We start from the raw sequence: 27,468 nt of genomic DNA, 5'->3' as shown, positions 1-27,468 counted from the left end.
TTCGCTGGACTGACAGAGTGGACTCGTTAAATAATTCAAATACAAACTTAATCCAAAACAACAAAGTATTATTAAACTATTGACTTATCAGAAAATATTAGAATTTCTTAAAAGAGTAAAGAAAAAAAATTGAAGCAAAGTTATCCGGTTTACATAATAACATCTAATAACTATTGATTGTTTTCCTTTTTCTCTCTACTATTGATTAAATAATATAAACTATGCATTACAACCTTATAGGCAAATAACAATTTCAATTTAATACTTGATTGGTGATAGTTCAAACTAAAGTGTATTCATTTACTACACGTGGTCCATGTGTTACATATTTATGGTCAGAAGACTCACAAATTTTTTTTTTGTTAAATACTCAACTAGAACACCTCCACCATCAACTGACTCACCACCAATCAATTGACCCTGACAGAGGTTTTAGGGTTTTAACAACCTCAATAAACGAGTTTTTACTAGAAAAAATGTTCATAAAGATCCACTCTAAGGTTACAAAGATGTTTCTGTTGAAAAGTTTTAGCAAAAAATGTGAGTAATCATGTCAAAAACGTTTTTCCGGGAACCTATAACTAACGATGTTATGTTTTGTTAGTCGCAGACCGCTGTAAACAAATACACCTTTAGTTAAGATCGTCCACCAACCAAGTGTTAAGTTATGACTGTTATTTATCAATAGAACATATAATTATTATTATTATTTAAAAACAAACAATTTTCTTTATAACATTAGACACATTAATTAGCTAGTTTGATTTACTTTTATTAAAGTTTAAACACAAATTACTAAAAATAACTAATTTTATTATTTCATCATTCTATAGATATTGGTCAAAGGCTCACATGTTTAAGAGTCGTTTGGGAATTTAGTTTTAAACTATTAAGAGTCATGGTCGATTAAGAGGTGTTTCGAACTCTTAAACTTACATCTTTATAAATAAAAACCAAAAGTAGATTTACCCTTAAGTTGTGACCGGCAATAGCAGGTAAACCACAACCCTAAAGCAGTATATAAACACCTCATTTGCATGCAAAGTGCAAACCAACTCAACCCACTCTCTTCCTTATCACCACCGTCCGACCAATCTCCATCATGCCGATCCGTTCAGTCGCCGTTGGCCACCACCACGAGTTCACCCACCCGGACACCGTCAAGGCCGGTGTGGCTGAGTTCATCTCCACCCTCATCTTCGTCTTTGCCGGTTCAGGCTCCGGCATGGCATTTAGCAAGCTGACCAGTGATGGTGCTGCAACTCCTACAGGGCTTGTGGCGGCTGCTATTGCGCATGCTTTTGCCTTGTTTGTTGCGGTTTCGGTTGGTGCGAATATCTCTGGTGGACATGTTAACCCTGCTGTCACCTTTGGTGCCTTTGTTGGTGGTAATATTACGTTTTTCCGTGGTGTTGTGTATGTCATCGCTCAGTTGCTTGGATCTACCGTTGCTTGCTTGCTACTCAAGTTTGTCACTAATGATATGGTAAGAGTGGTTCAAAACTATTCTTTAATTTAAAAAAAAATATTTTAAACCGCCTGATATCTAATTTCACACCGTTATAAACGGTCGTCTGGATAGAGGTAGGACTGTGTTTTGACCAAATTTTAAAGTTTAACAGCCAAGGTGTCTATAGTTAGAACGATTGTCAGGATAGAAGTTTGACGACCGTTTCAACAAAAAAGTTTCAAGTTCGAATTGAGGTTGAACGACAGTTTGGAGCAAAACTTTTCAAAGTTTTGAGTATATATAGTCAGACCGACCGTCGAATATTAACTAGACGATACTTATAACCAATAATTTTTAAAGTTTGATTGTTCTATTTAAACAGTTATTACAGTTTGATAATGTTAATAATATGAGGTGGTGTAGCTATAAGATGACCCTTTTTATAATTATTTATGAAACTAGGAAAAGATGATAAACTAAATATGGACTATTTTGACACGTTAGATCTTAGACATATAGGCCAGAATTAGTTAGGTCAACTTTAAACGTGTCAAGCCCTGCTTGCGGTGCGCACATATGATGTATATATGTGTGAACCCTCGGGTGGGCAAAAGTGAAATTGCACTAATTTTGACATTATTTTACTAATCTCGTGAAAATAACGTTAAAAGTGACGGACGGTTAATCAGGCATCATGTAGTGGCGTTGATAGCCGAAAGACAAGGGTACATGCAGCGATCAGCCGGTGTCCCGATGATTGAGTGCTATGTGCCTTATGTCCAAGGCTTGATGCAAAACTACTATCGAGCCGGGGGTCTCACCGGAAGCAGCCTCTCTATCCTTATGGGGTAGAGGTAAGGCTGTCTACATCTTACCCTCCTCAGACCCTACCATAGCTTTGTTATTGGTGGGATATACTGAGTACGATGATGATGATGAACTTTAAACGTGTCAGATTTGAGTCAGGCAGCTCAATAGAAGAAAATATAATATCATCAATAAACAATCAACTAAACAAAAAATAAAGTAAAGTTAGAAATAAAATAAAAAAAAGTTGTTGAAACAAAATAAATATTGTGAAAATTGTAGAGCTACAATAATAAAAAAATTAATATGTGTCCATATCATGCTTCTACTAATTTCAAGTATGTTTTAGATTTTCTAAACTTTCTTTTTATCAAATATATGTTTTAAATTTTCTTGTAAACTATAACTTGAAGGTCACAAGTCTTGTACTCATATAAAAGGGTAATTAAATATGATTTGTTGACAGGCTGTTGGTGCTTTCTCTTTGTCCGCTGGTGTCGGAGTTTCAAACGCTTTGGTCTTCGAGATCGTGATGACCTTCGGGCTTGTCTACACCGTCTACGCCACCGCAGTTGACCCAAAGAAGGGTAGTTTGGGAACAATTGCACCAATTGCAATTGGTTTCATTGTTGGAGCAAACATCTTGGCTGGTGGAGCATTCACCGGTGCATCCATGAACCCAGCAGTATCTTTCGGACCCGCTTTGGTGAGCTGGACCTGGGCCAACCACTGGATTTACTGGGTTGGGCCTTTGGTTGGTGGTGGGCTTGCTGGGCTTATCTATGAGCTCCTCTACATCAACCAAACCCATGACCATTTGCCCACATCTGCCTAAATTTATTTAAAAAAAATATGTTTTCTGTTTATTTAATTTGTGGTGATTGGTGTCTTGACTGATTGTCATTTGTTGGTATTGGATTGTGAATTCTCCATATAATTTGATAATTTGTAAAATTTGCTTGTTGTGTTGAATATTATAATGTGTCTCTTTTTGTTTCTTTAATTTGTTTATGCATTGGACATGTTTCAAGAGAAATGAGTGAAAATAATGTTTGCCTAAGTTCTATTTTTATAGTTTTATTTCTATACTAACACAGTAAAACGAACGTACATTTGTGAGCGGTTTAGGCCGTTGCTTAAACGCTAGTGGCTAATATAATCATGATCATAATTTTTTGTTTGACACGAATTTGAAAATATACGAATCTTGTATACTATTTAGTGATTAATTTAGTTTTGGCTTAACCGAACAATTACAAACTTTGGTGGTTATTTGTTAATTTTTTTCATTCACGATTATCTGTTACTTCAAGTTAAATTTGAATAAACAGTCACTAATCAATTATTAGGATGCATATATGTTCCAGACATGTAACATAATTTTAAAAGTTTTTCCGTTTATTACAAAAGTTTTAAAATATTAAAATATCTAATGAAGGTCGAGTAACTTTATAAAAACAAAAGGCTTTATCTGACTTACTAGATAGAAAACTTAATTTCTGTTGGTTGAACTTTTGGTTTGCCAATTACGAAGATATTTTTTTCAAATTCTTCTTGATTGGAAGTCCTTATTACTAATTAATTTTGGATATACATAGTGATCATTGAATGATTCTTAAAAGATAAAATACAAAATAACAAAGATTATTTCTGCATGTTCATGGTATAGTTCATATAGTTACTGCAAGTAGAAAATCCTTTTTGAGTTTTGTTGCTATGGACTGATAAGCTGAATGCCTCTCTTATGGTCTGGTTGCAGTGGTCTTGCATTTTTTGCTGCATGCTGCAATTATTTCATCGATTTTCGTCAAATAAAACCAAACAAATTAGCATTAATTAGATAACAAATCCTTTTTAATTATAATAGAAGAATATTGTTTGTAATCTTATAGTAGAGTTATTTAATCTATGTACTTACATCGTGAACTGCCTCTCGAAGTAATTTAACTTGATCAAGTGACACGGTCCTCACCTGCATGACACATCCATAAATAATTGCAATATCTAGTAGTAAAATTTAAATGATCATATAAAATAAATGAAAGACAAAGTTGTATGTACCTTCTTGCTAATGGTCCAAATGACCCCTTCGGTACATGGAGGCACAGTGAGTGAGCCAATATAATTGTAGTACCTTCGGCAACTCATACGGATCTCTCTGGGATCTATTACACCCGGGTGCCTGTGTTCGCTTTCTTGTTTCACCAACGATGTTATGTTGCGGCCCAACTGAAATTTGGTACAAAATTGATTCAACAGAAGTGGCATTGTATAGTTAAAATCAGATCTCTTTATATAAAAAAAAATTAATGAAAATAACTACTTATAAAGCTAACTAACCGATGATAATGATAAAACGTCAATAAGTATCCTGATATTCAAATTAGAGATAAAATTATAACTATAATCGATAACAAACACTCGTTTGTAAGGGAAACACCTTAGAGAGAAAATGGTTTGGTTTTCCAATTTTGTAGAGGATACCAATGACTGCAATTTGGTGTTTGGCGGTTGGATCGGTGCTCTTATGAACCATGTGTAGTTCCAATGAGTACCTGCAAGGTTAAATTTACAATGAATTTGCTCAAAACTTTGCTACATCAACGGTTATTAGTTATATGTTAAGTTCAAATGATGCAATATAAGAAGGGAGAATTTGACCTCCTATTATTGATGGTATGCTCCGAAGGCGAGTGCCAATGGGCTTGTTTAAGAGCGTAAATCGTTCCATTTATTTTAATCGAACCTGCATAGCCCTCCCAATGAACCTATATCCTCCCCAACAAGTGAATTTGAATAAGAATGTCAAGCATGCTAGTTCTTTCTTGCATAAGTACGCACTTAGACCAGACTCATACTTCCGGGACCAAAATGAATTCTAAAATTTGATCCCGTTCGTTTATAAGTAAAATATTTTATATTCGATCAGGATCCTTATAATTGAAAATATGATGTGGCACAATTTTTGTATACGATTTCTAAAAAGCACAAAATCACAAATATTAGAATTGAAATGAGTTTTAGTGAAAAAAAAATCTTTTCAAATATACTGATTCTTTGTTTTCCTTGTCAAAAGTTGAAAACTAAACGTAGTTAATACATACCTTAAATCAACATTCACATCCAACTAAAAACACAAAAATACCACAAAGATAAATGGCAGAAAGTCCTTATTCTAACATTTTCTAATAGGCTGATAAAGTGATAAGACATTAAGACCAAGAATTACTAAACCATATTTCAAATAATCGAAAACAATATACGAATCTAGTACATATTCGATCAAAACAATTGATCAGAATCTTCTAAATAGGGGCCTCTAGATTAAACTTATTATTTTGTATTGTCGAGCCGAACTGCACTTAGTATACATAGTTTCCTTTCTGTGAATACAAAATTTTATCTATATTAGTGAATTCTAATTATATTCTATCTACCATAATTTACACCAACTATGAAATCTAAGTGGATATATTATATATATTAAATATCGTATAATGGTAGATTTGGAATCCAACTGTTATTCTAAAATATAAATTATGAGTACTAAATGCATCAAAACATGTGTCTATAGATCACAGACAAATGAATATACACAATAAAAAACTATCGTCGTGAAGGGCTCTTGTGTAACAGCTAATATAAATATAATTGTGTGCACGTTCTCCTGTGCAACGGCTAGTTTTTATACTCATTAAAAAACGGAATAATCATGATTTATTAACTAATAATCATGGTGGTAGTCTCCCTCCTTTTTATACACATAGGCCACTAATCTCAAAAGGGTAAAGATTATTTCAATACAATTAAGAAAACATAGCAATTACCAGAAATTTGGTGGTGCAATTTGTTGTCCGCTTACTTGCCTCTATATTGTAATTGATTCATTTTATTTTCTAATATAAATAGAGTAAGATATACAAAAAATACAATTTAAGGCTATATCGAATTTTCAAACTGATCAAAAAATATTGATACAACATTTGAATTGTTGTATCTATTAATATCTTCTAGCTTCAACTTTCTTATTATTGTTGTAAATTAGTTCCTAGTCTTTAATTAGGATTTGTTTCTTGTATTTTTACAGAAAATTAATACAAGGGATTGTGTAAACGCGGATGAATAGACGAGTGTAATTTGTATGTCATATATGTGTAGGTGTGCGTGTATGTGTACGAATAATATGTGAATGTTGTATGTCATGGAATATATGTCTCACCTCTATGTCATGGCCACGGTTAATTATTATTGCATTGCATGCTTTGTAGTTCCTCAACAGCTTCTTTGATTTGTGAACAACATCAACTCGATTATTCGACAAGTCAATTGGAGATTGCATTTTGCCGGTGTTACAAGCAGACCATTCTTTGTGCAGTTTTCCCCAATTCTCGGGTCCTTTTCCGCTCAATTTATTGTAATCAAAGTCCCTCTCATCCTCTATATAAACACAAAACATTATATCAGAAAAAATAAAAAGATGGACCTTAATGGCTTGATCATAAATGGATTAAAAATGAACTTACGAACTTCTTGAGCATAGATTGAAATGGGAAGCAAAACAATAATTAAAAATAACAGAGATCTGATTGGTGAAATAATGCACATTGTGCGGTTATAGAGGTATGGTGGTGCAGCCGGTGGTTACTGAATTAAGAGTTAGGTGGTATATTTATATTTGGAAAGATTAAAGAGGTATGGTGGCAGTGGCAATAGAGAAGTAATTTAGTTGTTGATAGTTGATACAACCAAGGAAAGAATCACAAGTACCGTTTCTTTTTCCTAGTACAAATGTGATACTATTACTTTTGATATATACTTGATGTATAATTTAATTAAAGTATATTAATATTAATATAATAATTTATTTATAATAGGTGCATATCAAAGACTACTTAACATAAATCGGATCAATTGGACATGATGTTGGTAAGGTGTCTTGTATTCTAGAGATTAAGGGTTTAAATCTTGCAAAATACAGGTATTTGATTATAAGAGTATCTAGGTGTAAGTTATAATAAATTTATGATAAAAAAATATGTATTGTAATAATATTGTTTTAGAATAAATTTATAAAGATTTTAATAATTTTAGACGATTAAGATTTGTTATATCTTTGTGTGAATTGATTTTGTGAAAAACAATTTAGTCAATTTCTGTGAAGTGTTTATAACAACTAAAGTCTCTTCACCACACATGGTTTTAATACGATCAAGAATGGAAGTATATGCAATCATGTTATTCTGCTATGTCATTTTATTGTATCTTTGGGACTTTGTTTATCAGTCATGCGAAATTGTTCAATGGAATAAGTGAAGTTTGTAACTTTGTAAATTATCTCTATGCAAGTTTTATAAGTTAATATCAATATCAATATTGGGTTGTGACTAAGGTGCAAAAGATATGATTTACAAATTCGATGCCCTCTAAACGTATGTAGTGATATGGGAAGACAAAACATATACTCTTCCTTCGCCCATATATATAATTAGCAGGTTTGATGCGTATTAAATGTTGTTCATTGTGCTTTGTAAATATTTTTTATTAATTTTTTTCAGTTTTTTTTTTACTTTTAACCCCTGTACTTTTCATATTTTACAAATTTGTCATATAATATTCTTTTGCTTTAACACAAATAGTGAATCCAAAGTTTATTTTTCAATTATAAATATGAATAATAATGCAGAAATTTAAATAAATTTATACTTTTAATTGTTATTGTTTCTTATTTGTTTTCCTATTTAACAACTTGAGTTAATATACTTAGCTCCAAATTAAAGTCAAAACACATAATGGGTCATTGGGTTTATGGTGAACATGGCTTAAGATGAAAAATTAAAACGGATCTTATTCATATTAACCCATTTTGTTAAACAAGTCATGTCCGGGTGAAGCCGTTTAATGGTAGATAACGAAAACTTAAACTACTTAACATAAATTAAAAACGGTTTATTCGTGAATCTAATACACTTCCAGTTTACTATCTCGAGGCTGGACCATAAAAAACAATGTCTCTTTTGTTGTCTGGTTGTAATGGTCTTGCATTATTTTTTGCATACTGCATACATTAACACCGATTAACATTTAGACATTTAGCACTTCATCTTATTGATTGCGAAATAAAACAACACAAACTTGATTTTAATTTATGCTTACATCATGCACAGCTTCCCGAAGTAACGTAACTTGATCTTTTGAAACAGTTGTTATCTGTACGCATCAACACAAAATCCTTAACGAGTATAAAAATAATTGGTTTTATATGTAGGCAGGGGCCAAGGGCGGACCTATACTAATAAGATGGTCCGGGGGGGGGGGGGCAGCTGTCCTGCCCTCCATAATTTCATTTTCTTTATTGTTAATTATACCCAAAAATCTCATTCGCCCCCATAAAATTTTGGTTAAGCCTCCTTATCGTCTCCATGTAAAAAAATCCCGGTCCGCCACTACATGTACTATGTACGTTGATTATTAAAACATAGATTGTTACCTTTCTGCTAATCATCCAAACAACTTCTTCTGTGCAAGGAGGGACAGTGAGTGAACCAATGTATCGGTAATACCTCCATCTGCTCATCCGAATGTCTCTCGGATCAATTATCCCAGCATGTACACGCTTGCCTTTTTGATTTATCATAGATGTTATGTTTGCTTCCAACTATAGACAAATTAGGGTAGATACCAGTATAAGTTGCAACAAAAATGAGAGCATTTTATAAAAATAAGAAATAGTTGAGGGTAGATATATTTACCATAGAAAGAAATTCGTTAGGTCTGCTAATATTGTAAAAAACAGAAATGACAGCTATTTTGTTGTCAATGCTGAGGTGTACCAGATGTATTTCCATGTCATAGCCGTTCATATGTTCATGAGTTTGGGAATTTGGTCTACAACTAATATATCCAACTATTTTTGGAAAATAAATTAGATTTTGTCTTAAATATTTATAACTTTGTTATTGTTAGTTTAGTATTGCTTACTAACAGAGGTGTAAACGAGCTGCCCTGCTCGTGAACTACTCGAGATCAACTCGTTAGATGCTAGCTTGAACCAAGCCGAGTTCAATCGAGCTTGAAAAGTAAGCTCGTTAAATAAACGAGCCCAAGGAAGAGCTTCACTTATTGAGCTCGAGTAAAGCTCGCAACTCTAATCAAACCTATAATATATCTTATAATATTTATTTAGTAAATTAATATTATATATTTTTACATAAATATGCCGAGCTCAAACTTGCGTTCTCGTAATTTAAACAAGCCGAGATCCAGGTTCGCTTGGGCTCGTTTACACCCTTAATTACTTAACCCTAAATGTCGAAAGAAAGTATACATTATGCCATTGATGGTATGCTCTGAAGGCGAATGCCAGTGTGCTTGTTTCAAAGCATACTCAGTGTCATCGATGACAACTGAACCCGCGTCTCCTTCCCACTGAAGCTGCAACATTAAATCCAATACATTTATGATATATGAACTATTATAAATTTATATAATCACAAATTGATATAGAAGAGCAAAGCCCCCAAGATACGTTACTAAAGTATTCCTTAATATTTTTTTTATTGAATTTCTTTTATGCTATGTATTATGAGAGGCGTGAAAGGGTGGATATAAATGATTGCTTAAAAAGGCTTTCTTATTTCACCCTAACTAGAGTGTGTTAATTTATGATGGGGTGAAATGAGCAATATGGCTGTGAGATATGGTGGATATAAATGATTGCTTAATAAGTTAATATATGAAATAATAAAAAATAAATAAAAATGCCCCTCATGCCCGCTACTTGTTTTGCGCGAGAAAAGAAACAAAAAGACTAAGCGCATGTTTGGGATTGAGTTTTAAAAATGTTTATTTGCTTATTGATGTTTTTAAAAAGCCAATAAGTTAAAATGTGTTTGGCAATCATAAAAATCTTTTTTATTTTAGCTTTATAAAATGGTTGAAATTTGAAAATCAGTTTTCTAAAAGCCCAAAATCATGACTTTTCAAAATACCTTTTTGAAAAAGCTAATAAGCTAATAAGCATTTTTCAAACTCAAACCCAAACATGCTCTAAAAATGGATTAAATCAGCTAAAACCGAACCACTAAACTGCCAAACCGGTAAAGGGTTGTTTTGCCAATCCATCCAACCGAAACGCTGAAACCGAACCACTAATTTCCTTTTCTTTTCCTTTTTGTTTTTTTTTCCTGATTTCTATTTAATTTTTTCAGTTAGTTTTATTTTATCCTTTTCTTAACTAGTATTATATATGCTTTTATACGATTTTCTTTTTGTTCAGACAGCAAAAAATGATGAACTCAATATCTAACAATTTAATTTACCATATTAAACAATACACATTATCAAAGGTTTTTGTATAAACTAATTATGAAGTACAGTAGTAATTACCGAAATGTCATGGCCTCTATTAGTAAGTGTAGCATTACACGGCTTATAGTTTCTGTTAAACTTGTAAGAATTCTCCACCTTCTTTACCCTTTGACTCGACATATCGATTGGAGACTGCATCGTCCCATAGCTGCACAATGACCATTCTTTCTGTATCTCGCCCCATTTCTCTGGTCCGATGGGGCCTCCTCTCACATAATCAAATTCTCTTTCATCCTCTACATTTACACACATGCATACACGAACAAACATATTAAACGAAAGACAAAGAAAACGTGAATGACTACTGTTTCGAATTTTTGTTAGATATTGTGGCGTTAGATTGTTTAATTTATATGACGTGTTTATATAGTGTGCTAATTGTCTAATTATTGTGAAGTATATAATTAAGTTTATGGCATTACCAGTTTCTTGAGCTTGAGTTGAAGATGGATGAGAGAAAACAAGCAAAAGCAAAAGAAACACAAGTGACAAACTGGAGTTTGATTGCATATCCTTCAATAACACACACACACAAAGAGGGTGAGATGATATATATGTGTGTGAATTATATATAGAGAGTTGATAATATGTTGAGTTTGAGAAAAATGTTAAGAGTTGATCATGTGGTTTTTCTTAAGGTTGAATAAAGGGAAATGTATATATGGCCAACTGGCCAAGGCGTTTTGACACTGAATACTATATACTGCGAGAACATACAAAATAAAATGCGTCGTTAGTTTTTCAATGAGAAGAATTTTTAGACTACAAAAAAAAATGTTTAATTAAATGTAGTATTTATTCATCTCACAACAAATTGATATGCATGATGTGTGTTGCAAGCAATGATATACAAATAAAGCATACATGTGTGAGTAGTGATAATTTTGTTGTAAAAGTATATTAACATTTATGTTTAGTGGTTCTTTTATGCATATAACATACACATTATTTTGCAAGAAGTAAAAAAGATGAAAACTATGAACCGTATATAAAAGAAATTAAACTACTTAACTATTTAAGTTTGTTTATTTTATTTGGCTAGTAATTTAGTCTTACGTAAGGAAGTTCACCCTAAAGGTAGTAGGGCATAATTTTTGGTTACCATCTCACCCTTACCAATTTGGTTAAGGAAATCGGTTTCCCTAACCTGAATCATTCACTAACATGAATGATTGTTGGTTATGATTGGTTGAAACACATTCGGGTATTCCGGTAGTTTGGTATATATATTCAACACAATGATCTGGAAGATTCTTATAGATAGGGGTAAAATGGTAAATATCTAGAATGTGAAGGGAGAGGACAGAGATTGAAAGAACGTACCAATAGAAGTGAGTTTGGGGCAATGGGCCACAATTGGTAACTTTTTAAGTCTTGCGTTTTAAAAAGAGAAATGGGTCTTTGCAACAAAAATAAAAGGTTAAGTTCTTTAATCAAAGAGGATAATGTATAAGACGAATTATTAAGTTCTTTAATTAAACTTATAACCATACTATCATGAATACTTTAAAGGTTATATCATGTGGACTATCGGGTTTAGGGGTTAAAATTATAGTTATTCGTGTCAAAGACACTAATCAACTCATACACTCTTAAAACCATGAAATCTGAACATTGCGTATATAAATTATTTATCTAATCACTATTAAAAGACCATAAACATGTTTGATCTCTTAAAAAATGGAATGTGTATGTATATCTTATGCAGTTTTCACATCTCCGCTACTACATGTGCCAATGTCTCGATTTGTTGTGTGATGATCATCATTATAGGTATCAAGTATTCATCTAGGATAATATATATAACAACACGTGTTAAATAAACCTAAAAACAAAAGCCTACACACAGAGGATACATATACACTGATATATGTTAGATGCACCTAACATGTTCTATCCTCAAGAATGAAAGAAGACTACATTTGGCTAATGCAAAGTAATTTTACATTAATGATAAATCCAACAATGAACAATATTCCAAATTTTACTAACTAAAGTTATCGGGTTTATAACAATTAAATAGCACGACATATGGTAACAACAATTATGTTTAAGAAACTATCAAATGAGATATCCTAGATTCCTAGTTAACTAAATCATCAACTTGAACATGACACATTTATTAAAAGGTTATTTATCCTAGCTAGTTAACCCAATCTAACTAAAAACATATTTGCAAAACTTTCCTTCAATTTTTAACTCTGTTTTTTTGTTACTTACTTTAAAAAAAATATTTATGTTCCCTTTAACTTTAGCATGTTATAACTTGTGGCAGCATGTCTATCGGCCATAAGCACCCGCGGCCCTTTGGGCATTGATAGTCATATAGTTCTTTTTGGTTCCAAGTGAGCCACCAATTTTAACATTATCAAGCAAACCATTGGCTTCAATAATATCTCAAGGAACGAAGATGATGATGCCATGATTGGTATGAGTGAAAATAATCACACAAATGAATAGAAGTAGATCTGCATTTCAATATTTCAACACAAATAATACAAACGTTCATGTTTATCCCTAATGAAACTTAAATATGAATTGGAATCGTTGTATTTTGTGAAGCGTCATGTCGGTATGATAATAGTCGATCACCACGCTAATCGATAACTACTTAATTCACACCATAACTCGATCCCAGCTATTCTAGCTATATATGGTTTTGGGCGTTGGTTAGCCTAAAATATAAGTTTAAACCATTGCATAAAGTCTTAACCCAATGAACATAAACCATATAACAAAATATGTTTGAATAAGCTAGACCAAAACTAAATGGACTGAAAAAATTGAAATAACTAATGGATCAATATCCAATAATACAAAGGTGTCCATCCTCATGAAATATTGAGGGTTCGACTACAATAGTGGATAAAAGGTGTAGATATAGTAGTACGATTAGTGAGTGTGTGAGTTGGGACGTTGGGTTAATTCCTCAAAATTAATTATATGATCATATAAACAGGGTACAAGTAGAAAACAAAACTTTATAAAATATATAACATAAACTATAAAATAGATATCATGTGTTACATTCGTATTATTGTACTATCTCTATCTCGAGGCTGGACCATATAAAAGAATGTCTCGTTGATTTTCCGGTTGTGTTGGTCTTGCATTATTTGCTGCATACTACAGCATGCATAAGCGTCGATATAATTAGCATTTAACTACTTCATCTTACCAGAAAGAAAACAATAAAAAGTTGGTATTTATTTGATTTCTACTGATACTTACATCATGTACAGCCTCTCGAAGTAATTTAACTTGATCTTTTGAAACTGTTCTGATCTGTATAAACATAAAAATCATTAGTCATTTATTAAAATAAATGGTTTTCGATCTGCGTATATCACGAAACATGTTGATTGTTACCTTTCTACTTATTGTCCAGACAACATTTTCGGTGCAAGGAGGGACAGTGAGTGAACCTATGTATCGATAATATCTCCTGCTGCTCATTTTAATATCTCTAGGATTTATTATCCCACTGTGTCCATGCATACCCTTTTGATCTATCATAGATGATATGTTTACAGCCAACTGCAAATCCAATAATAAGAATGTAAGGAAATTTGAAACAAACATGATATAATTTATAAAAATGACAAAATATATTATATTATTTGCGCGGAGATTGTATGAGGTGGTGTTCATGATTCGGTTTGAAACGTGAAACCGCCCAACAATCATCAGTTTGGTTTTGCAACTTTTAGAAATAAATTTTTGTACTAAACGGTTTTGTTAGTTTATGGTTTAGAATCGAAACAATCAGAGCATCCACATGACGAGCTTTAATTATTTAACAATACAGACCACAGAGTTGGTTTAATTTCTATGTTATGATCGTATTTAAATTTATTTATTATACACGTTTAATATGCTTAAAACAAATCATTTAGTAATTGTTTGATTTTATTTCATTTCAATTTTCAAGGGTACCCGATTGCTATAAGAGTACCCGGGGCACCGCGTGATGGAGAAACCATCACGCGTGATGGGATTTGCTACACCGCCGCCACTAGCTAATCACGCGTGTAGGAGGGAGTTTGCGTGATGACCATCACGCGTGGTGAAGGGTGAAAACCAAGAAAAAGAGCCGTTGGGATGACCGTTGGAAACTTTGGAAAATTAAAAAAAAAATTACCTATATAAATAACTGCAATATATCTTCAAAATACACAAATCCAACTCAAAAGCCTCCCCTTCATTCACAACAAAAAATATGGAATTTCCGAAACACTCAATGCCCTTAGACACCGATAGCTCTTCGTCTTCGGACGATGACATTCTCGAATGGTTTCCGTTGCTATATAAGAACTTGAAGGCCCGAGCCGTCCAAAGAAAAAAATGGTGGAGCGTGATCGTATACATGCCCACGACGTGCTAATGAACGACTATTTTGTGGAGGAGCTGAAATACAATGACGAGACGTTTAGGGAACGCTTTCGTTTGCCGAATCTTTATTTTTAAAGATTGTAGCCGACGTCGAAGCAAACAAAGAATGGTTTCAAGAATCTTACGACGCGAGGGGTAAACGTAGTTTTACGACGATTCAAAAATGCACATCCGCTATTCGTCAACTAGCGACAGGTAACCCATCTGACCAATTCGATGAATACTTACAAATGGCTGAGAGAACTTCACGTGAATGTCTACAATTCTTTTGTAACGCGATTATAAAATTGTATGCCAAAGAGTTTCTACGAAGACCAACAAGACACGACATTACACGTCTTTACGCCGCGCACGAGGCTAGATGGCATTTTCCAGGGATGCTCGGTAGCATTGATTGTACACATATCGATTGGAGGAATTGTCCACGGGAGTTGCGAGGGGCGTATGTTAGGGGTGATATCAAACGACCGACCATCTCACTAGAAGCGGTTGAGTCAAATGATTTATGGATTTGGCATTCTTATTTTGGTGTTCCCGGCTCAAACAACGACATCACTGTTCTGTACACATCACCGTTGTTTCAGAGCGTAACAAATGGCACCGCACCTTTCTGTCTGTACTTTGTCAACGAGAGATATTACAGACGTGGCTACTATCTTGTCGACGGTATCTACCCGCAATGGTCTGTTTTTGTGAAAGCCTTTTCGTTTCCTGTCGAGACCAATGAAAAGGCGTTCAAGAAGTTGCAAGAATCGGCAAGAAAAGATGTCGAGAGAGCTTTCGGTGTTTTAAAGGGTAGATGGTGCATACTCAATCGACCGGTTCGTGCAATGAAAAAACCCACGATCTCTAGCTACATGTATGCATGCATCATATTACACAATATGTCAATAAAAGAAGATGGAAATGCAATTTCTCCAGATTGGGTACCGGATCCTCCGACTCAGGTTCCCGTTCCCGATGATGTCCAATTAGACTTGCGGGATGAAGATATTCATCATCAGTTGAGGTGGGATCTTGTTGCGCATATAGGTACTTCAGGTTTGGAATTTCCGGAGTCAGACGAGGAGTAGACGTTTATTGTAACTTTTATTTTTTTATTTCTAAATTTTAAGTTGAATTATGTTCTATTAAACTATTGTTTTTTTTTAAGTTTTAGTAAAATATATATATATTTTTAAGTTGCAAAAAAAACAAAAATATTTCATCACACACCACCACCCCTAGTAAAAACCATCACATGTGATGGATTTGGGGTTGGTGATGTGACACCAAATGACTGGGTGGTGTGTGTGATGAGTGATGTCATCACATCCATCACCCCTCCCCCCTAAGCCTGTTAACGGTTTGGCCTAAAAACTATGAACACTCACAGTTTTAGAACCTAAAATTTATATTAGTGTATATATGAAAATAATTGAATTAGTTACCTTAGAAAGAAAATGATTAGGTCTGCCAATATTGTAAAGAACAGCAATGACAGCTATTTTGTTGTCGATGCTGAGGTGGACCATATGTAGTTCCATGTCATACCTGTTCATATATTCATAAGTTTTGGAGTTTGCTCAACAACTAAAGCTACTTTTTTGGAAAATCAAATAATTCCTGTCCCATATTTTCTTTATAGTATAAACAATGTTAGAAGAGTAGTTTACCTTCTGCCATTGATGGTATGTTCGGAGGGCGAGTGCCAATGTGCTTGTTTCAAAGCATACTCGGTGCCATCGATGAGAATTGATCCCGCATCTCCTTCCCATTGAAGCTGCAACATTAGATTCATGAGAAACATGTAAACAAATTATTGAAATAAAAGAAAAAAACTACCTAGATAGTAGATACATTGATGAAGTTTTATATTGCATATAAGTAGATGTTTTAATTGTGATATTTTATAGTTTAATCAACTACCTGTCATTTTTTATTATAAAAAAATTCAAATTATCTTTTAAAAATTACTTACTATAATCATTGATAAAACAATAATATATAGAGAATATACATTGATGAAGTTTTATATTGCATTTAAGTAGGTTTTTAATTGTGATATTTTATAGTTTAATCACCTACCTGTCATTTTTTATTATAAAAAAAATTCAAATTATCTTTTAAAAATTACTTACTATAATCATTGATAAAACAATAATATATAGAGAATATATTATTGAGACTTTTAATTATTTTTATTGATTTGACCCGGTGGCACCATGGATCACGCGTAGCCAACTACTCATATATAATTTATAATTGTTCAAATGATTAGGTAACAAATGCCGATTGTTAATGTATCCGGGGCGGTTTTAGCTCGTGGATATGGAGGAGATCGAGATGTTTTGGCTAAAAACGCCTCAATACAAGGTATCTAAAGGGTGGAGGAAAGACGCATTTTAAAGCCGATTTTTTTACTGTGAGAGAGACAAAGCAGAACGCTAAAAACCATTTAAACTCAACAAAAAAAAACGAATTAATGATATAAAAACCCAAAACCACTAATATTGATTAGTTATATGCGATAGTAATTAGTGACATTTACCATAATGTCATGGCCTCTATTAAGCATGGTAGCATTACAACGCTTATAATTTCTCTGTAGCTTCTTAGAGCTGACCACCATCTCCACCCTTCGACTCGACATATCGATGGGAGACTGCATCGTCCCATTGCTGCACAACGACCATTCTTTCTTCATCGCGCCCCATTTCTCCGGTCCCATCTTGCCATCTCTAGCATAATCAAATTCTCTTTCATCCTCTACATTAATTTACACATGCATATATAGATATTATTAATTACTCACAAAAATCATGAAAGTTTTAATAGAAAATACATGTAAATTAATTACTACTAGGTTAGATATTATTAAACCAAAATGGGAATTAAACTTAGAGTATATTAATATATTATCAAGTTCATAGCATTACCAACTTCTTGAGCTTTAGTTGATGATGGATTAGAGAAAATAAGCATAAATAAAAGAAACCCAAGTGCCAAAATGGAGTTTGATTTCATATTCTTCATACTTCACAACTATGAGAGAGAGATATATGTGTGTGTGTGTTTGAGAGAGATGAATGTGTGGCATGTTTTATGGTGGAAGGACTATATATAAGGATATAATATTACACACCTTGACCTAGTGTGTGTGTGTGTGAAATATTTTAATTACGTGGAAGCTTCATGTGTGAAAAAACTCAAAAAGTGAAAATGATAGATAGTATCGAGAAGGTAAAGTGAATAAAATAAACACAGCTGTAGAAGTGAACACCATTTGGTGAGTGTTTATTGTTTTAAACGAAGAGGAAAACGTGTCAACGTGGTCGTGCCTGCCATAGTTTGAAAGTCAAAAGGATGCATCCTACACGCCTGGAAGGAACTATAATAGAGAATTATTATATGTATTCTAACTTTTTTATATAAAAATAAAATCACCTCTTTTATAAGTTACACTCATCTAAGTATACTCAATTAGGTGGTAACTCCAAACATGATCCTAATTATAACGTAAAAATAATCACATTTTCGGTCTACTAACATAACTGGCTTTGCTTAAATAAATTAATTAATAATACAAATTGCGCAAAGAGGTGATCAAACATTTTGTTGTCAAGAATGCTAGGAGAGTTTCACGAGTCATCGGTTAAGCCATTAGCTGTCGTTGTATTTGATTTTATTACTATATTTTTGCAACATTCTTTGTAAAAATATTAGCTTATATATTTTGTTACTTGTTATGGCCTACGGACCTTTTTATTCTGGCTCGGCCGAGGTATACAATTCTTAGAGACGGTCATGGTTGTTGCTGATCGTTTGATGGTGTATGAAGATGAGTTGTGTGGCGTTTGGAATTGGTTTATGCTGCCAGAACTAGGGGTGGAGATTGAAGAACTTATAAGCCTTTTAAAATTATGTGAAGGGGTTCAGATTGGGACGGAAAGAGACCGATTGAAGTGGGGATTGAACGACGAGGATGGGTTCATGGTGAATAGTATAAATGATAGACGGGGGGAGACATGTTATTCTAGTTCTGATTTTGTTTTCACTTGGAACGCATGTATCTCAATAAAGGTGTGCATATTGGCTTTGCGAGTGGGGTCGTTGGAAAGGTTACCCGTCATTGGTGGAGTTGGCAAAAATAAACATTAACTTTGGCTTGGAAATGTGTCCGTTCTGTGAGGACTAAGTTGAAACCATTGAGCATGTGTTTGTTTCTTGTTTCATGTAGTCTCACGCAAGATGTATGGCAAATTGTGTCTATGTGGTGCAAGTTCCATCCGTCTATGCATTCTTGGTCCGCGATCTTCTTGACCTACAAAGGCACACGGGTTTTGGTAGGAAGAAAGCAAAGGTTTTTTTACGCTATTTGTCTAGTCACATTATGAAGTATTTGGAAGTCTAGAAATGAGTTTGTGTTCAACAGAAGGCCGGTGGTGCTACCAAATGTGGTGGGAGATATAAAGCCGCTCGGGTTTTTTATGGATTAAGAACCGAGCAAGGTGGAGTAATTTAACATGAGAGACTTGGCACGGTTAATTTGTGAGAAATAAATATATATGTTAGTTACTTTAATGAAATTATCCTAAAATCTAAATTACAAAGAACAAAAAAGAAGTCCACTATGGAATGGTTCCAGAAACTTGAGAAACGAGAACAAAAGGACCAATGCGTAGTCAACGTTACAAAATAACTTTTTTTGAACATTGATTATATTTGCATGTGCAATATAATCCATCCAATTATTTGAGACTTTATATTCAATTGTCAACGTTTCACAAGTGTCGTTGAGAAATAATATTTGTTGAAAAATACATTATTTGTTATCAAGAACCGTAAAAATATTGATCAATGTACTTTAATTCCACAATTAATAGGATGCCCAAAAGGATTAAGACATCAACGTGAAGTCTAATACGCTTCTCAAAGATTTAAACTTTGATGGTTTGGCGCAATTGACAAAGTCACTAGAGTTAGGTGCTAGTGTGGTGTGACCCAGCTCTAGGATTTGTGCCCCGTTGAAGGCAGATCTAATGTAATTTAACTATTAAAAAAGATATAGAAATACTATAAGAAATCATGAAAAAAAGGCTTGCATATGTCTGAATTCTTCCTCGTGATACCTTAGAGTATTTTCAATTTCTCATCCCATCCATCATCCCTCGTGAATATCTTAGATGCTAGAAAGAATAACCTAGACATAGAACACTTTAGATCACACATAAAACATGTGCTAGCAACTTATGAATATAGGGATGACTCATTTGAACAAGACATCATCAAAACACAACTCAAAGATACATTGTAAAGCTTTTTCATATCAATAGAAATCGTTGTTTCTAATTACTTGCCTCAATATTAGAGAATTAGGCAGGGTTTAGTTATGTTAAGCTCACAGACTAAGTTTATTACATATATGATATCATATAGTAAACCTCTGTCAAACCTCCGAACATAGATCATGAGTTTAGAATTAATATGACTTTAAATATTACATTTTCAACAAATTCATGTATTTGTAGCTGATAAACGACACACGGAAGTTAGAAGTCATAATAAACGATATGTGAGCCCTAAAAGCCGTGTAATCGTTGATACGTGAGTGAGGGGTTTGCTTTGAAGATGAAATAAAGTAGAATTTGATTGAATAAGTAGAATAGGGTAACATAGTATTATGTCAATTTCATGAATATGTCTGCGTCAATTTATGTAGAACACATTTCTTCAACCCGAACTTTATTGATTTATGTTTTATAGTCAATTTTCATTTATCAATTTATTTAAACCATTTTTTTCAATCCAAACTTTATTTATTTTTACTTTAGTCAACTTTCTCTTTTTAAATTTTTAATGCATTGTGAATTTGTGATGATTTTTATTAGTCAACCTTCTCTTTTTAAACTGTTAATGCATGATTTTAACCGTTTTTTTATAACAGGTGAAAATAGGTTGATGCTTGCCTTCCTCACACGTATACGATCCCGAACAACCCACTTCAACCTTTGATGGGATCTCATTAAGCATTTAGAACATTTGTATCAGTTGAATCATTTAAATAATTTGTTTCACTCTCATTGTAATTTTATTGGTATTTAATTTCTAAATTTATGGATTTATTTTTTTATTTTTATAGTAGTTTGAGGCTCGTGTATTACACAGGAAATTGATAAACAAACATAATTATTATATATTGTTAATACAATTGCAATTTACATTAAAATTATATAAATTACAAAACAAGCATTACGCGAGTATTTTACAAATAACTAAAAATTCCCTTATACACTACATTTGTAATTGTATTCACCAATAAACCTTGTTTATCAAAAATCAAAATCTCTAGTGCATGTCTGATTGTAATTTATGATAAGGTTACGTATAGCTATTTGTGTGAGAACACCTGTTTTTTCAAGTGCAAACCAACCTTATATAATGATTGATCTTGTTTTTATTTATGGTTATGGTCATCGTGAAAGTTATGTTCAAATTTTCAATACTAATCTAGTGTGATTATGGAATTTTTTAGGAAGTTGTAACAATATTGAATTAATTTGGTAGACTTAAATCTCATTTGAACAAACTAAGTAAGCATGATTGTAGCTTTCCAACAATAAAAAAACACATATTTTTAAGTAAACATGATATATGATTTCACTGGTTAACCAAAAAACCGTGATTGTAGCTTTCCCATATTAAATCCACAATTTCATCCATAAAAAAATATTTAGCTAAAATAATATACTAATTGATAAGGAAACTTATAATTTTGAATAATTTACTGATTGAGGCGGTGAAGATGAAGCTTCTCTTCATGGTCCCTTCAAACACAAAAAAAAGTATTATCATTAACAATTGTTGACCATAAAAAATTAATACCAATAACAAAATAATGTGGAGATACAAACAAACTTGAAGGAAGCATGATCCATACCTTTCGTCTTTGGTCCTTTTTGCCAACTCTTTTTGCAGATTATTGCTTGAAAAGATTATCAAGTCCAACCACATTGAAATTACCATCAGCTCGTATATGGGTCAAGGCCTAGCAACATTATAATTAAAACTTCAAAGTTGATTTACAAATCCATGTAACATCTTTCTAACAATGTGAACAAAAAAAAGTTTTAAAATATAAAGCATAAACACAGTCAGTACCAAGTTACTTCATAAGAGAGAATAGGCCTGAGAATGCTATCATTAGTTGTAAACCTGGATAAAAATAGTGTAATTAAAATGGGTCCGCATTTCTTTTAACATTTAAATCAATAATGTCCTGACAAAACAATATTAATGTGGATAGATTTAAAAAACAAAATCACAAAATAGAAGTTTAAAACACGTACCAGTCAATAAGATCATCGCTTATATAAATGATGGTTGACCAAAAACTGAGGTATATCTATTACAGCAATGGTTTCACTTCCAAAAGGCACCTTGAGCTTTCATCACATATAACCATCACTGAATTTTGAGGATCCTATCAACGATACACAAAATAAAAGAAAAAAAAACGTTATAAAGCATAGGGCAGGGCAACATGTAGATCAATTAACTAACTTTATATTATACTTTACAAATGGCATAAACAAAATAAGTTGCAAATAAGCGTAAATAATTTTGATAAAAATGGTGGATCAACAATCATGTCAAATTAATTCTTGATTCAGGAGAGTACCCAAAATAGCAAAAATAATTATAAAGACTTTTCCAGAGTACCATGATAATCATAAGAATATACCTAAAATGTCCATACATATGCACCAGGAGTTTTAGTTATCTAATTATATTATAGTGCACAAAGTTTAATCACATCAACCCTAATACATGTGCTTTTGAGAGAATACTAACACTTGGGAACCCTCCTAATGTAATTCTAAGAACAATGGAGAATGCAAGTTGCTTAGGCTCTGCTCCCATGGAATCAAAGGGTCATATTTTCAGTCAAAACAACTGATTCACCCTCATTTTAATCACTCATGTTGCCCATTGATAAGTAAATGAGTTGAAATAGCAATAAGTCTTGGATAATCGGCTATGCGTTTGATACTTTGTTATTGCCTCTATTCCACTTCCTTTTCAGTTTCATGAGTTAAAAAAATATTCTAACCAACATTAGATAGAAAATAAACAAAAAAAAAATAAAAAAATCAGGTGGCTTATGATTGTTCAGGCTCAAAACTGAATAAACGATTTGAATCAGCAACTATGGTGCGGATGAAAGACATCGCACATGCAATCAGATAACGAAGAAGGGAAATAACAATCAGGCTCTGGACAATGGCGATGACCTAGGTTTGTAACCAGTGAGTGGTTTATCAAATCTACAGTGACGGTGGGGATGAACATCGGTAGAGAGAGACCTAGGGTTACAAAGATTGAAAGAAAACAGATCGGGGTTTAGATCCAAAAATACAATATTTGGGCTCCAGGTGGAATCCAAGAAAGAAAATGGGTTAAAATTAATGAGAGAGTGACAAGTGGCACAAATTTTATTAAAGTAGTAAATATTGTTTCATTTTAATTTAATTTAAAAATAATTAAGTTTTTTATATTAAAAATAAATCAAAATGAAAAAAAAACTTGGAAAAAACGGGACAACACCATGGTTTTGGGATAAAATGGGAAGAAACTAAGAAAAAAATGGAAAAAACTGTTATGACATGCATGGTAAAATGGGGGAAAACGGACCACTCCTTACGTTCTTATAGAAGGAGATTTAACCAATCAAAGTCTCCATCGCAACGCATGGATAGGCCAACTCGTTAAATTACATTATGCTTGAACATGAAGGAATCTATGTGGGTTCTAGAGGCTGCAATTAGTCTACACCGTAAATAATGGGATGCCTATTCCTATCCATCCTATCATAATACATTTATTTATATAATAGTGGGAGAATTTGGCTTCATTGTGTTGTACTTTATGCTTACAATTTGTTTCAACTTATGTGAGACTGTGAGTTGTAATCATAACATCATGCTTTGTATATTAAGTTGATCGGACCAAATTTTCCGCTTTGCAAGTTGTACATCACGCTTTGATGATGTTTTCTTGTATCTCCCATGATCACCATGTCTCTCCTTTGTCTCTTTCTTCTCTCCACCATTCCACAATGGGTTAAATCGATGGCCAAACTATCCTCCCAACTTGCGATTCCTGCTTCATCCCATCATTGTTTTCCCCAAAATCTAAACCCACTGTTCACCACCACACCACCACCACCGTCTTGTCTCACAGGATGATGATGCCAACAAATATTCGACAGTGTTCGCTGGAGAACTCTTCCGGTTATCACTAATCGCGAAAAAGAGCAATTATATATGTCGATCTGATGACGTTGCTGATACAGAGGCAGATAGAAGTTTTCTGCATTCGATGGCCAAACTCGAAAAATATGATTAAAATAATGACAACTCGTTTTTAACGAATACTATTCACTCATGTCATTTCAAATGTCGGAAGTGAACAGTAGTTTATATTATTATTTTCTTTTACATTATTATTTTTCTTAATTTTTTTTATTTGAAAAATATATTTATAAATTTTAATACTAACTAACACTAATTTAAAAATATATTAAAATTTAAAAATATATTTTTCAAATAAAAAATTTTAAGAAAAATAATACTGTAAAAGAAATAATAATATATATTAAAATTTAAAAATATACTTTTCAAATGAAAAATTTTGAAAAAAATGATACTGTAAAAGAAAATAATAATATAAAGTATTGTTCATTTTCGTCATTTAAAATAACACGAGTGAATAGTATTGTTTAAAAGGGAGAGAAAGTTTTGTCAGTTGTCATAATTGTCGTTATTGTTTACTTCCGCCATTTGAAATGACATAAGTGAACATCGTGGTCAAACGTCTCGTCAGACGTGTGTCAGAATATTACTATTCACTTTCGTCATTTGTAATGGTGGAATTGCAACAAATGTATAGGGGCAGACTATAAAGGGGTAAAAGTGGTGTTCCGCCATTTCAAATGGCGGAACACGTGGAAAATAAGTGACTTCCACCATTTGAATTGGCAGAATAGCTAAAAATCCTCCAGCTCACTAGACAAATCCTGACACGCTCTGCAACCAGCGTGGGTTCCGCTATTTCAAATTGCGGAATACCTATAAACACAAAAAAAAAATATCTTTCCTATAAACCATTTCATTCCTTTCATTTTTTCTGTTTCTAAAATTTTTTCATGAAATAATTGAATATACGTATTGGTATTACATATAATATTTTTTTATTTTTTTATATTTTCTATATTTGTGAAGCACGGGCTCTAACCTAATATTATAATATTATACGTTCAAAATTTGCAACTTCTTTAGCAGTTTAGCTTTAGCTTATAGAAACCCTTAAATTATGTTCAAATTTTTCTTATTGTTTTACGTTTATATGGATTAAGTTTACAGCGTTTTTACTAAAACTTTTTATGCATGCATATAATGTCTTGTAATGCGAACATTCAGGATTACAAAACTACGTCATGATAATAATTCATATGAATAACGTTCACGGTTCACCTATAAAACATGATATATGACATTCATGTACTATTCAACAAAGTCAATGAAATTTGACAGGATGTTTATTAATGGAGATGGTGTAGTCTTAATAAATTCTCTCTGTTTTTTGTGGAGGTTGTTCATTGACTTTCTATATGGGCTGCCAGGCCCTTATGAAACATTTGACTTTCCAATTGGGTTATGGATCATGGATGGCCTTTATATTTTCTTTTCAAAAGCCTAAAACAAACATTTTATTTATTTATCTACTCATTACGCTATGGAGTATTTATTTAGTCCTTTCATAGTTTCATGAATAAATTGAAAGATATAATAGTAACAGAAAATCACTAAATTAGTATCAACTCAGAATTGTTATACTTCTATAGTAACTTTCATGCCATACATATCATTATTGTATATCTACTCATCAAGTGTGGTGGTAATATATCACAAAGAATATTTTCATTGGTTGTATAAATATCTCCAATGAATTTTGTACACTACTCACTGTTACTTTTTGTATTGATAATTTGATGTTAACGTACCGGAAATGATTATTTTGTTTGATTTAAACTTATCCGATTTATTTCCCATAATAAATTCGATGCAGCCAAAAGATAGAGAATTGAGCTTTTTATTTTGCCACTGGACTTCAAATTTCTGTTAAGTTGTATGTCTCACAATCTTTTTTTTTTTAAATGAGTTTGTTAAGTTTGGACAACTTTTTTAATTTTAAATTTTATGCATTTTATATAGAGTACTCCAACAAACTCCAAACTGTTGGCCCAGACGTATCAAACTAACTTATCAAACAAACGAACACGATATATTGGGGTGACAACCCTCGACTCTTTTCATATAATCAAACGAACATAACAAACGAACTTCACGAACTTATCAAACGTACATGGAGATGGGACTCCTTGACTCTTTCTTGTCTCTCTCTCAACTCTCACTAATAAAACTAATAAACTAGACCCTATTTATAGACCTACTAAACTTCCTTTTCAAGACAATTACTTAACTTCCTCTCCAAGCCAAGATGTTTCCTAAACCTATTACAATTCAATTAACTAAATTATGACTTAACAAAATAAACCTTTAACTTTACTAATAATTCAAGATTAATTCTTCATTCACCCCCTTAATCTTGAATTGTATTTCTTCTTGAATTTGTTCCTCCTTTTCAATTGACTATAGCATACTTGCTTCACTGATTCTTCAAACTTAGCATTCGTTCCTTCAGTGCTTAACTTTGAAGTCATGTTGCTATTTTCTTTCTCAGCTCGCTTCTTCTCATCAACTCGTTCTTGACCAATACTTTCACGAACTCCAAACAAATCATTTGGAATCGTTCCAAACCGAATATCCTTCACTTCCATAATCGGTTTCACATCATAACTATCTTTCTTTTCATCTTTAAAGTTGTCGGAATTACAACATACCTGAAGCTTGATGTTGTACGTCTTATTCAGATTTCTCTGAACCTTCATCAACAATCTCTCTTTCTTATCATATAGCCTCAATATCCCATTGGCTATTTCAATCTTACATCCTTCTTCATCCAACTTTCCCAAGCTAAGAAGATTTGTCTTCAACTTAGGGATATAGAAAACATCAAAAAACGTTTTCTTTTCACCAGACTTACTTACCACAGTCACCTTACCTTTACCTTTGATTTCGATCTCGGATCCATCACCAAACTTCGCTTGACCCGAAACTTGTTCATCTAAGGTAGTAAAGAACTCTTTCTTTCCTGACATATGATGACTTGCACCATTGTCTAAGTACCGTGTACCTTCATTCTTTTCATCCTTTTCAAACACACCAGGGATAACCCTTTCTTCATTCAAACTTACTTTCTTTATTGAACCAATTGCCATGAACAAAGAAGGATCAACATCATCTTCTTTCTTTGTCAAATTCACTTCATCACTCCCTTTGCTTGGTTCT

The 27,468-nt window shown here is 32.8% G+C and overlaps 4 protein-coding genes across 4 annotated transcripts; 1 reads left to right on the top strand and 3 right to left on the bottom strand.

The window, feature by feature from the left end:
* The first annotated feature begins 1,039 nt into the window (after positions 1-1,039).
* On the top strand, positions 1,040-3,164 carry LOC143622985 (aquaporin TIP1-1-like). The gene is made up of 2 exons (XM_077093992.1): positions 1,040-1,486; positions 2,724-3,164. The coding sequence occupies exons 1-2, from the start codon at positions 1,103-1,105 to the stop codon at positions 3,090-3,092; spliced, it is 753 nt and encodes a 250-aa protein (XP_076950107.1). The 5' UTR covers positions 1,040-1,102; the 3' UTR covers positions 3,093-3,164.
* A 727-nt stretch (positions 3,165-3,891) lies between these two features.
* On the bottom strand, positions 3,892-6,960 carry LOC143622808 (carbonic anhydrase Nec1-like). Its single transcript, XM_077093853.1, has 7 exons — positions 6,781-6,960; positions 6,477-6,694; positions 4,919-5,025; positions 4,698-4,812; positions 4,319-4,486; positions 4,176-4,229; positions 3,892-4,040 (listed from the first exon to the last, which is right to left on the bottom strand). The coding sequence occupies exons 1-7, from the start codon at positions 6,860-6,862 to the stop codon at positions 3,972-3,974; spliced, it is 813 nt and encodes a 270-aa protein (XP_076949968.1). The 5' UTR covers positions 6,863-6,960; the 3' UTR covers positions 3,892-3,971.
* A 1,274-nt stretch (positions 6,961-8,234) lies between these two features.
* LOC143622809 (carbonic anhydrase Nec1-like) lies at positions 8,235-11,137 on the bottom strand. The gene is made up of 7 exons (XM_077093854.1): positions 11,047-11,137; positions 10,643-10,860; positions 9,584-9,688; positions 9,007-9,111; positions 8,745-8,912; positions 8,411-8,464; positions 8,235-8,312 (listed from the first exon to the last, which is right to left on the bottom strand). Exons 1-7 carry the CDS (start codon positions 11,132-11,134, stop codon positions 8,235-8,237), a joined length of 816 nt encoding a protein of 271 aa, XP_076949969.1. The 5' UTR covers positions 11,135-11,137.
* Positions 11,138-13,586: 2,449 nt separating this feature from the next.
* LOC143622807 (carbonic anhydrase Nec1-like) lies at positions 13,587-18,351 on the bottom strand. The gene is made up of 7 exons (XM_077093852.1): positions 17,935-18,351; positions 17,547-17,764; positions 16,672-16,778; positions 16,447-16,549; positions 13,994-14,161; positions 13,856-13,909; positions 13,587-13,750 (listed from the first exon to the last, which is right to left on the bottom strand). Exons 1-7 carry the CDS (start codon positions 18,029-18,031, stop codon positions 13,673-13,675), a joined length of 825 nt encoding a protein of 274 aa, XP_076949967.1. The 5' UTR covers positions 18,032-18,351; the 3' UTR covers positions 13,587-13,672.
* Between the last annotated feature and the right edge of the window lie 9,117 nt (positions 18,352-27,468).

This window comes from Bidens hawaiensis, unplaced genomic scaffold (assembly GCF_021521415.1).
Source record: "Bidens hawaiensis isolate Kalapana, Puna unplaced genomic scaffold, B.hawaiensis_p1.1 tig00003244_1, whole genome shotgun sequence".
Classification (NCBI taxonomy): Eukaryota; Viridiplantae; Streptophyta; class Magnoliopsida; order Asterales; family Asteraceae; genus Bidens; species Bidens hawaiensis.
This window is presented reverse-complemented; position numbering and strand designations above follow the sequence as displayed.

What these genes read in the sequence shown, in the direction of transcription:
- LOC143622985 (XM_077093992.1), top strand. Translation starts at nt 1,103, where the DNA reads ATGCCGATCCGTTCAGTCGCCGTTGGCCACCACCACGAGTTCACCCAC. An exon ending in AGTTTGTCACTAATGATATG is followed by an intron (nt 1,487 to 2,723) that starts GTAAGAGTGGTT and finishes ATTTGTTGACAG; the next exon opens with GCTGTTGGTGCTTTCTCTTT.
- LOC143622809 (XM_077093854.1), bottom strand. Translation starts at nt 11,134, where the DNA reads ATGCAATCAAACTCCAGTTTGTCACTTGTGTTTCTTTTGCTTTTGCTT. An exon ending in AACTCAAGCTCAAGAAACTG is followed by an intron (nt 10,861 to 11,046) that starts GTAATGCCATAA and finishes GTGTAAATGTAG; the next exon opens with AGGATGAAAGAGAATTTGAT. An exon ending in TTCGGGAAGCTGTGCATGAT is followed by an intron (nt 8,313 to 8,410) that starts GTAAGCATAAAT and finishes TAATGTATGCAG; the next exon opens with TATGCAAAAAATAATGCAAG.
- LOC143622808 (XM_077093853.1), bottom strand. Translation starts at nt 6,862, where the DNA reads ATGTGCATTATTTCACCAATCAGATCTCTGTTATTTTTAATTATTGTT. An exon ending in AATCTATGCTCAAGAAGTTC is followed by an intron (nt 6,695 to 6,780) that starts GTAAGTTCATTT and finishes GTGTTTATATAG; the next exon opens with AGGATGAGAGGGACTTTGAT. An exon ending in TTTGGACCATTAGCAAGAAG is followed by an intron (nt 4,230 to 4,318) that starts GTACATACAACT and finishes TGTGTCATGCAG; the next exon opens with GTGAGGACCGTGTCACTTGA.
- LOC143622807 (XM_077093852.1), bottom strand. Translation starts at nt 18,031, where the DNA reads ATGAAGAATATGAAATCAAACTCCATTTTGGCACTTGGGTTTCTTTTA. An exon ending in ATAGAGGCCATGACATTATG is followed by an intron (nt 16,779 to 17,546) that starts GTAAATGTCACT and finishes CTAATGTTGCAG; the next exon opens with CTTCAATGGGAAGGAGATGC. An exon ending in CTAATCATTTTCTTTCTAAG is followed by an intron (nt 14,162 to 16,446) that starts GTAACTAATTCA and finishes TTGGATTTGCAG; the next exon opens with TTGGCTGTAAACATATCATC.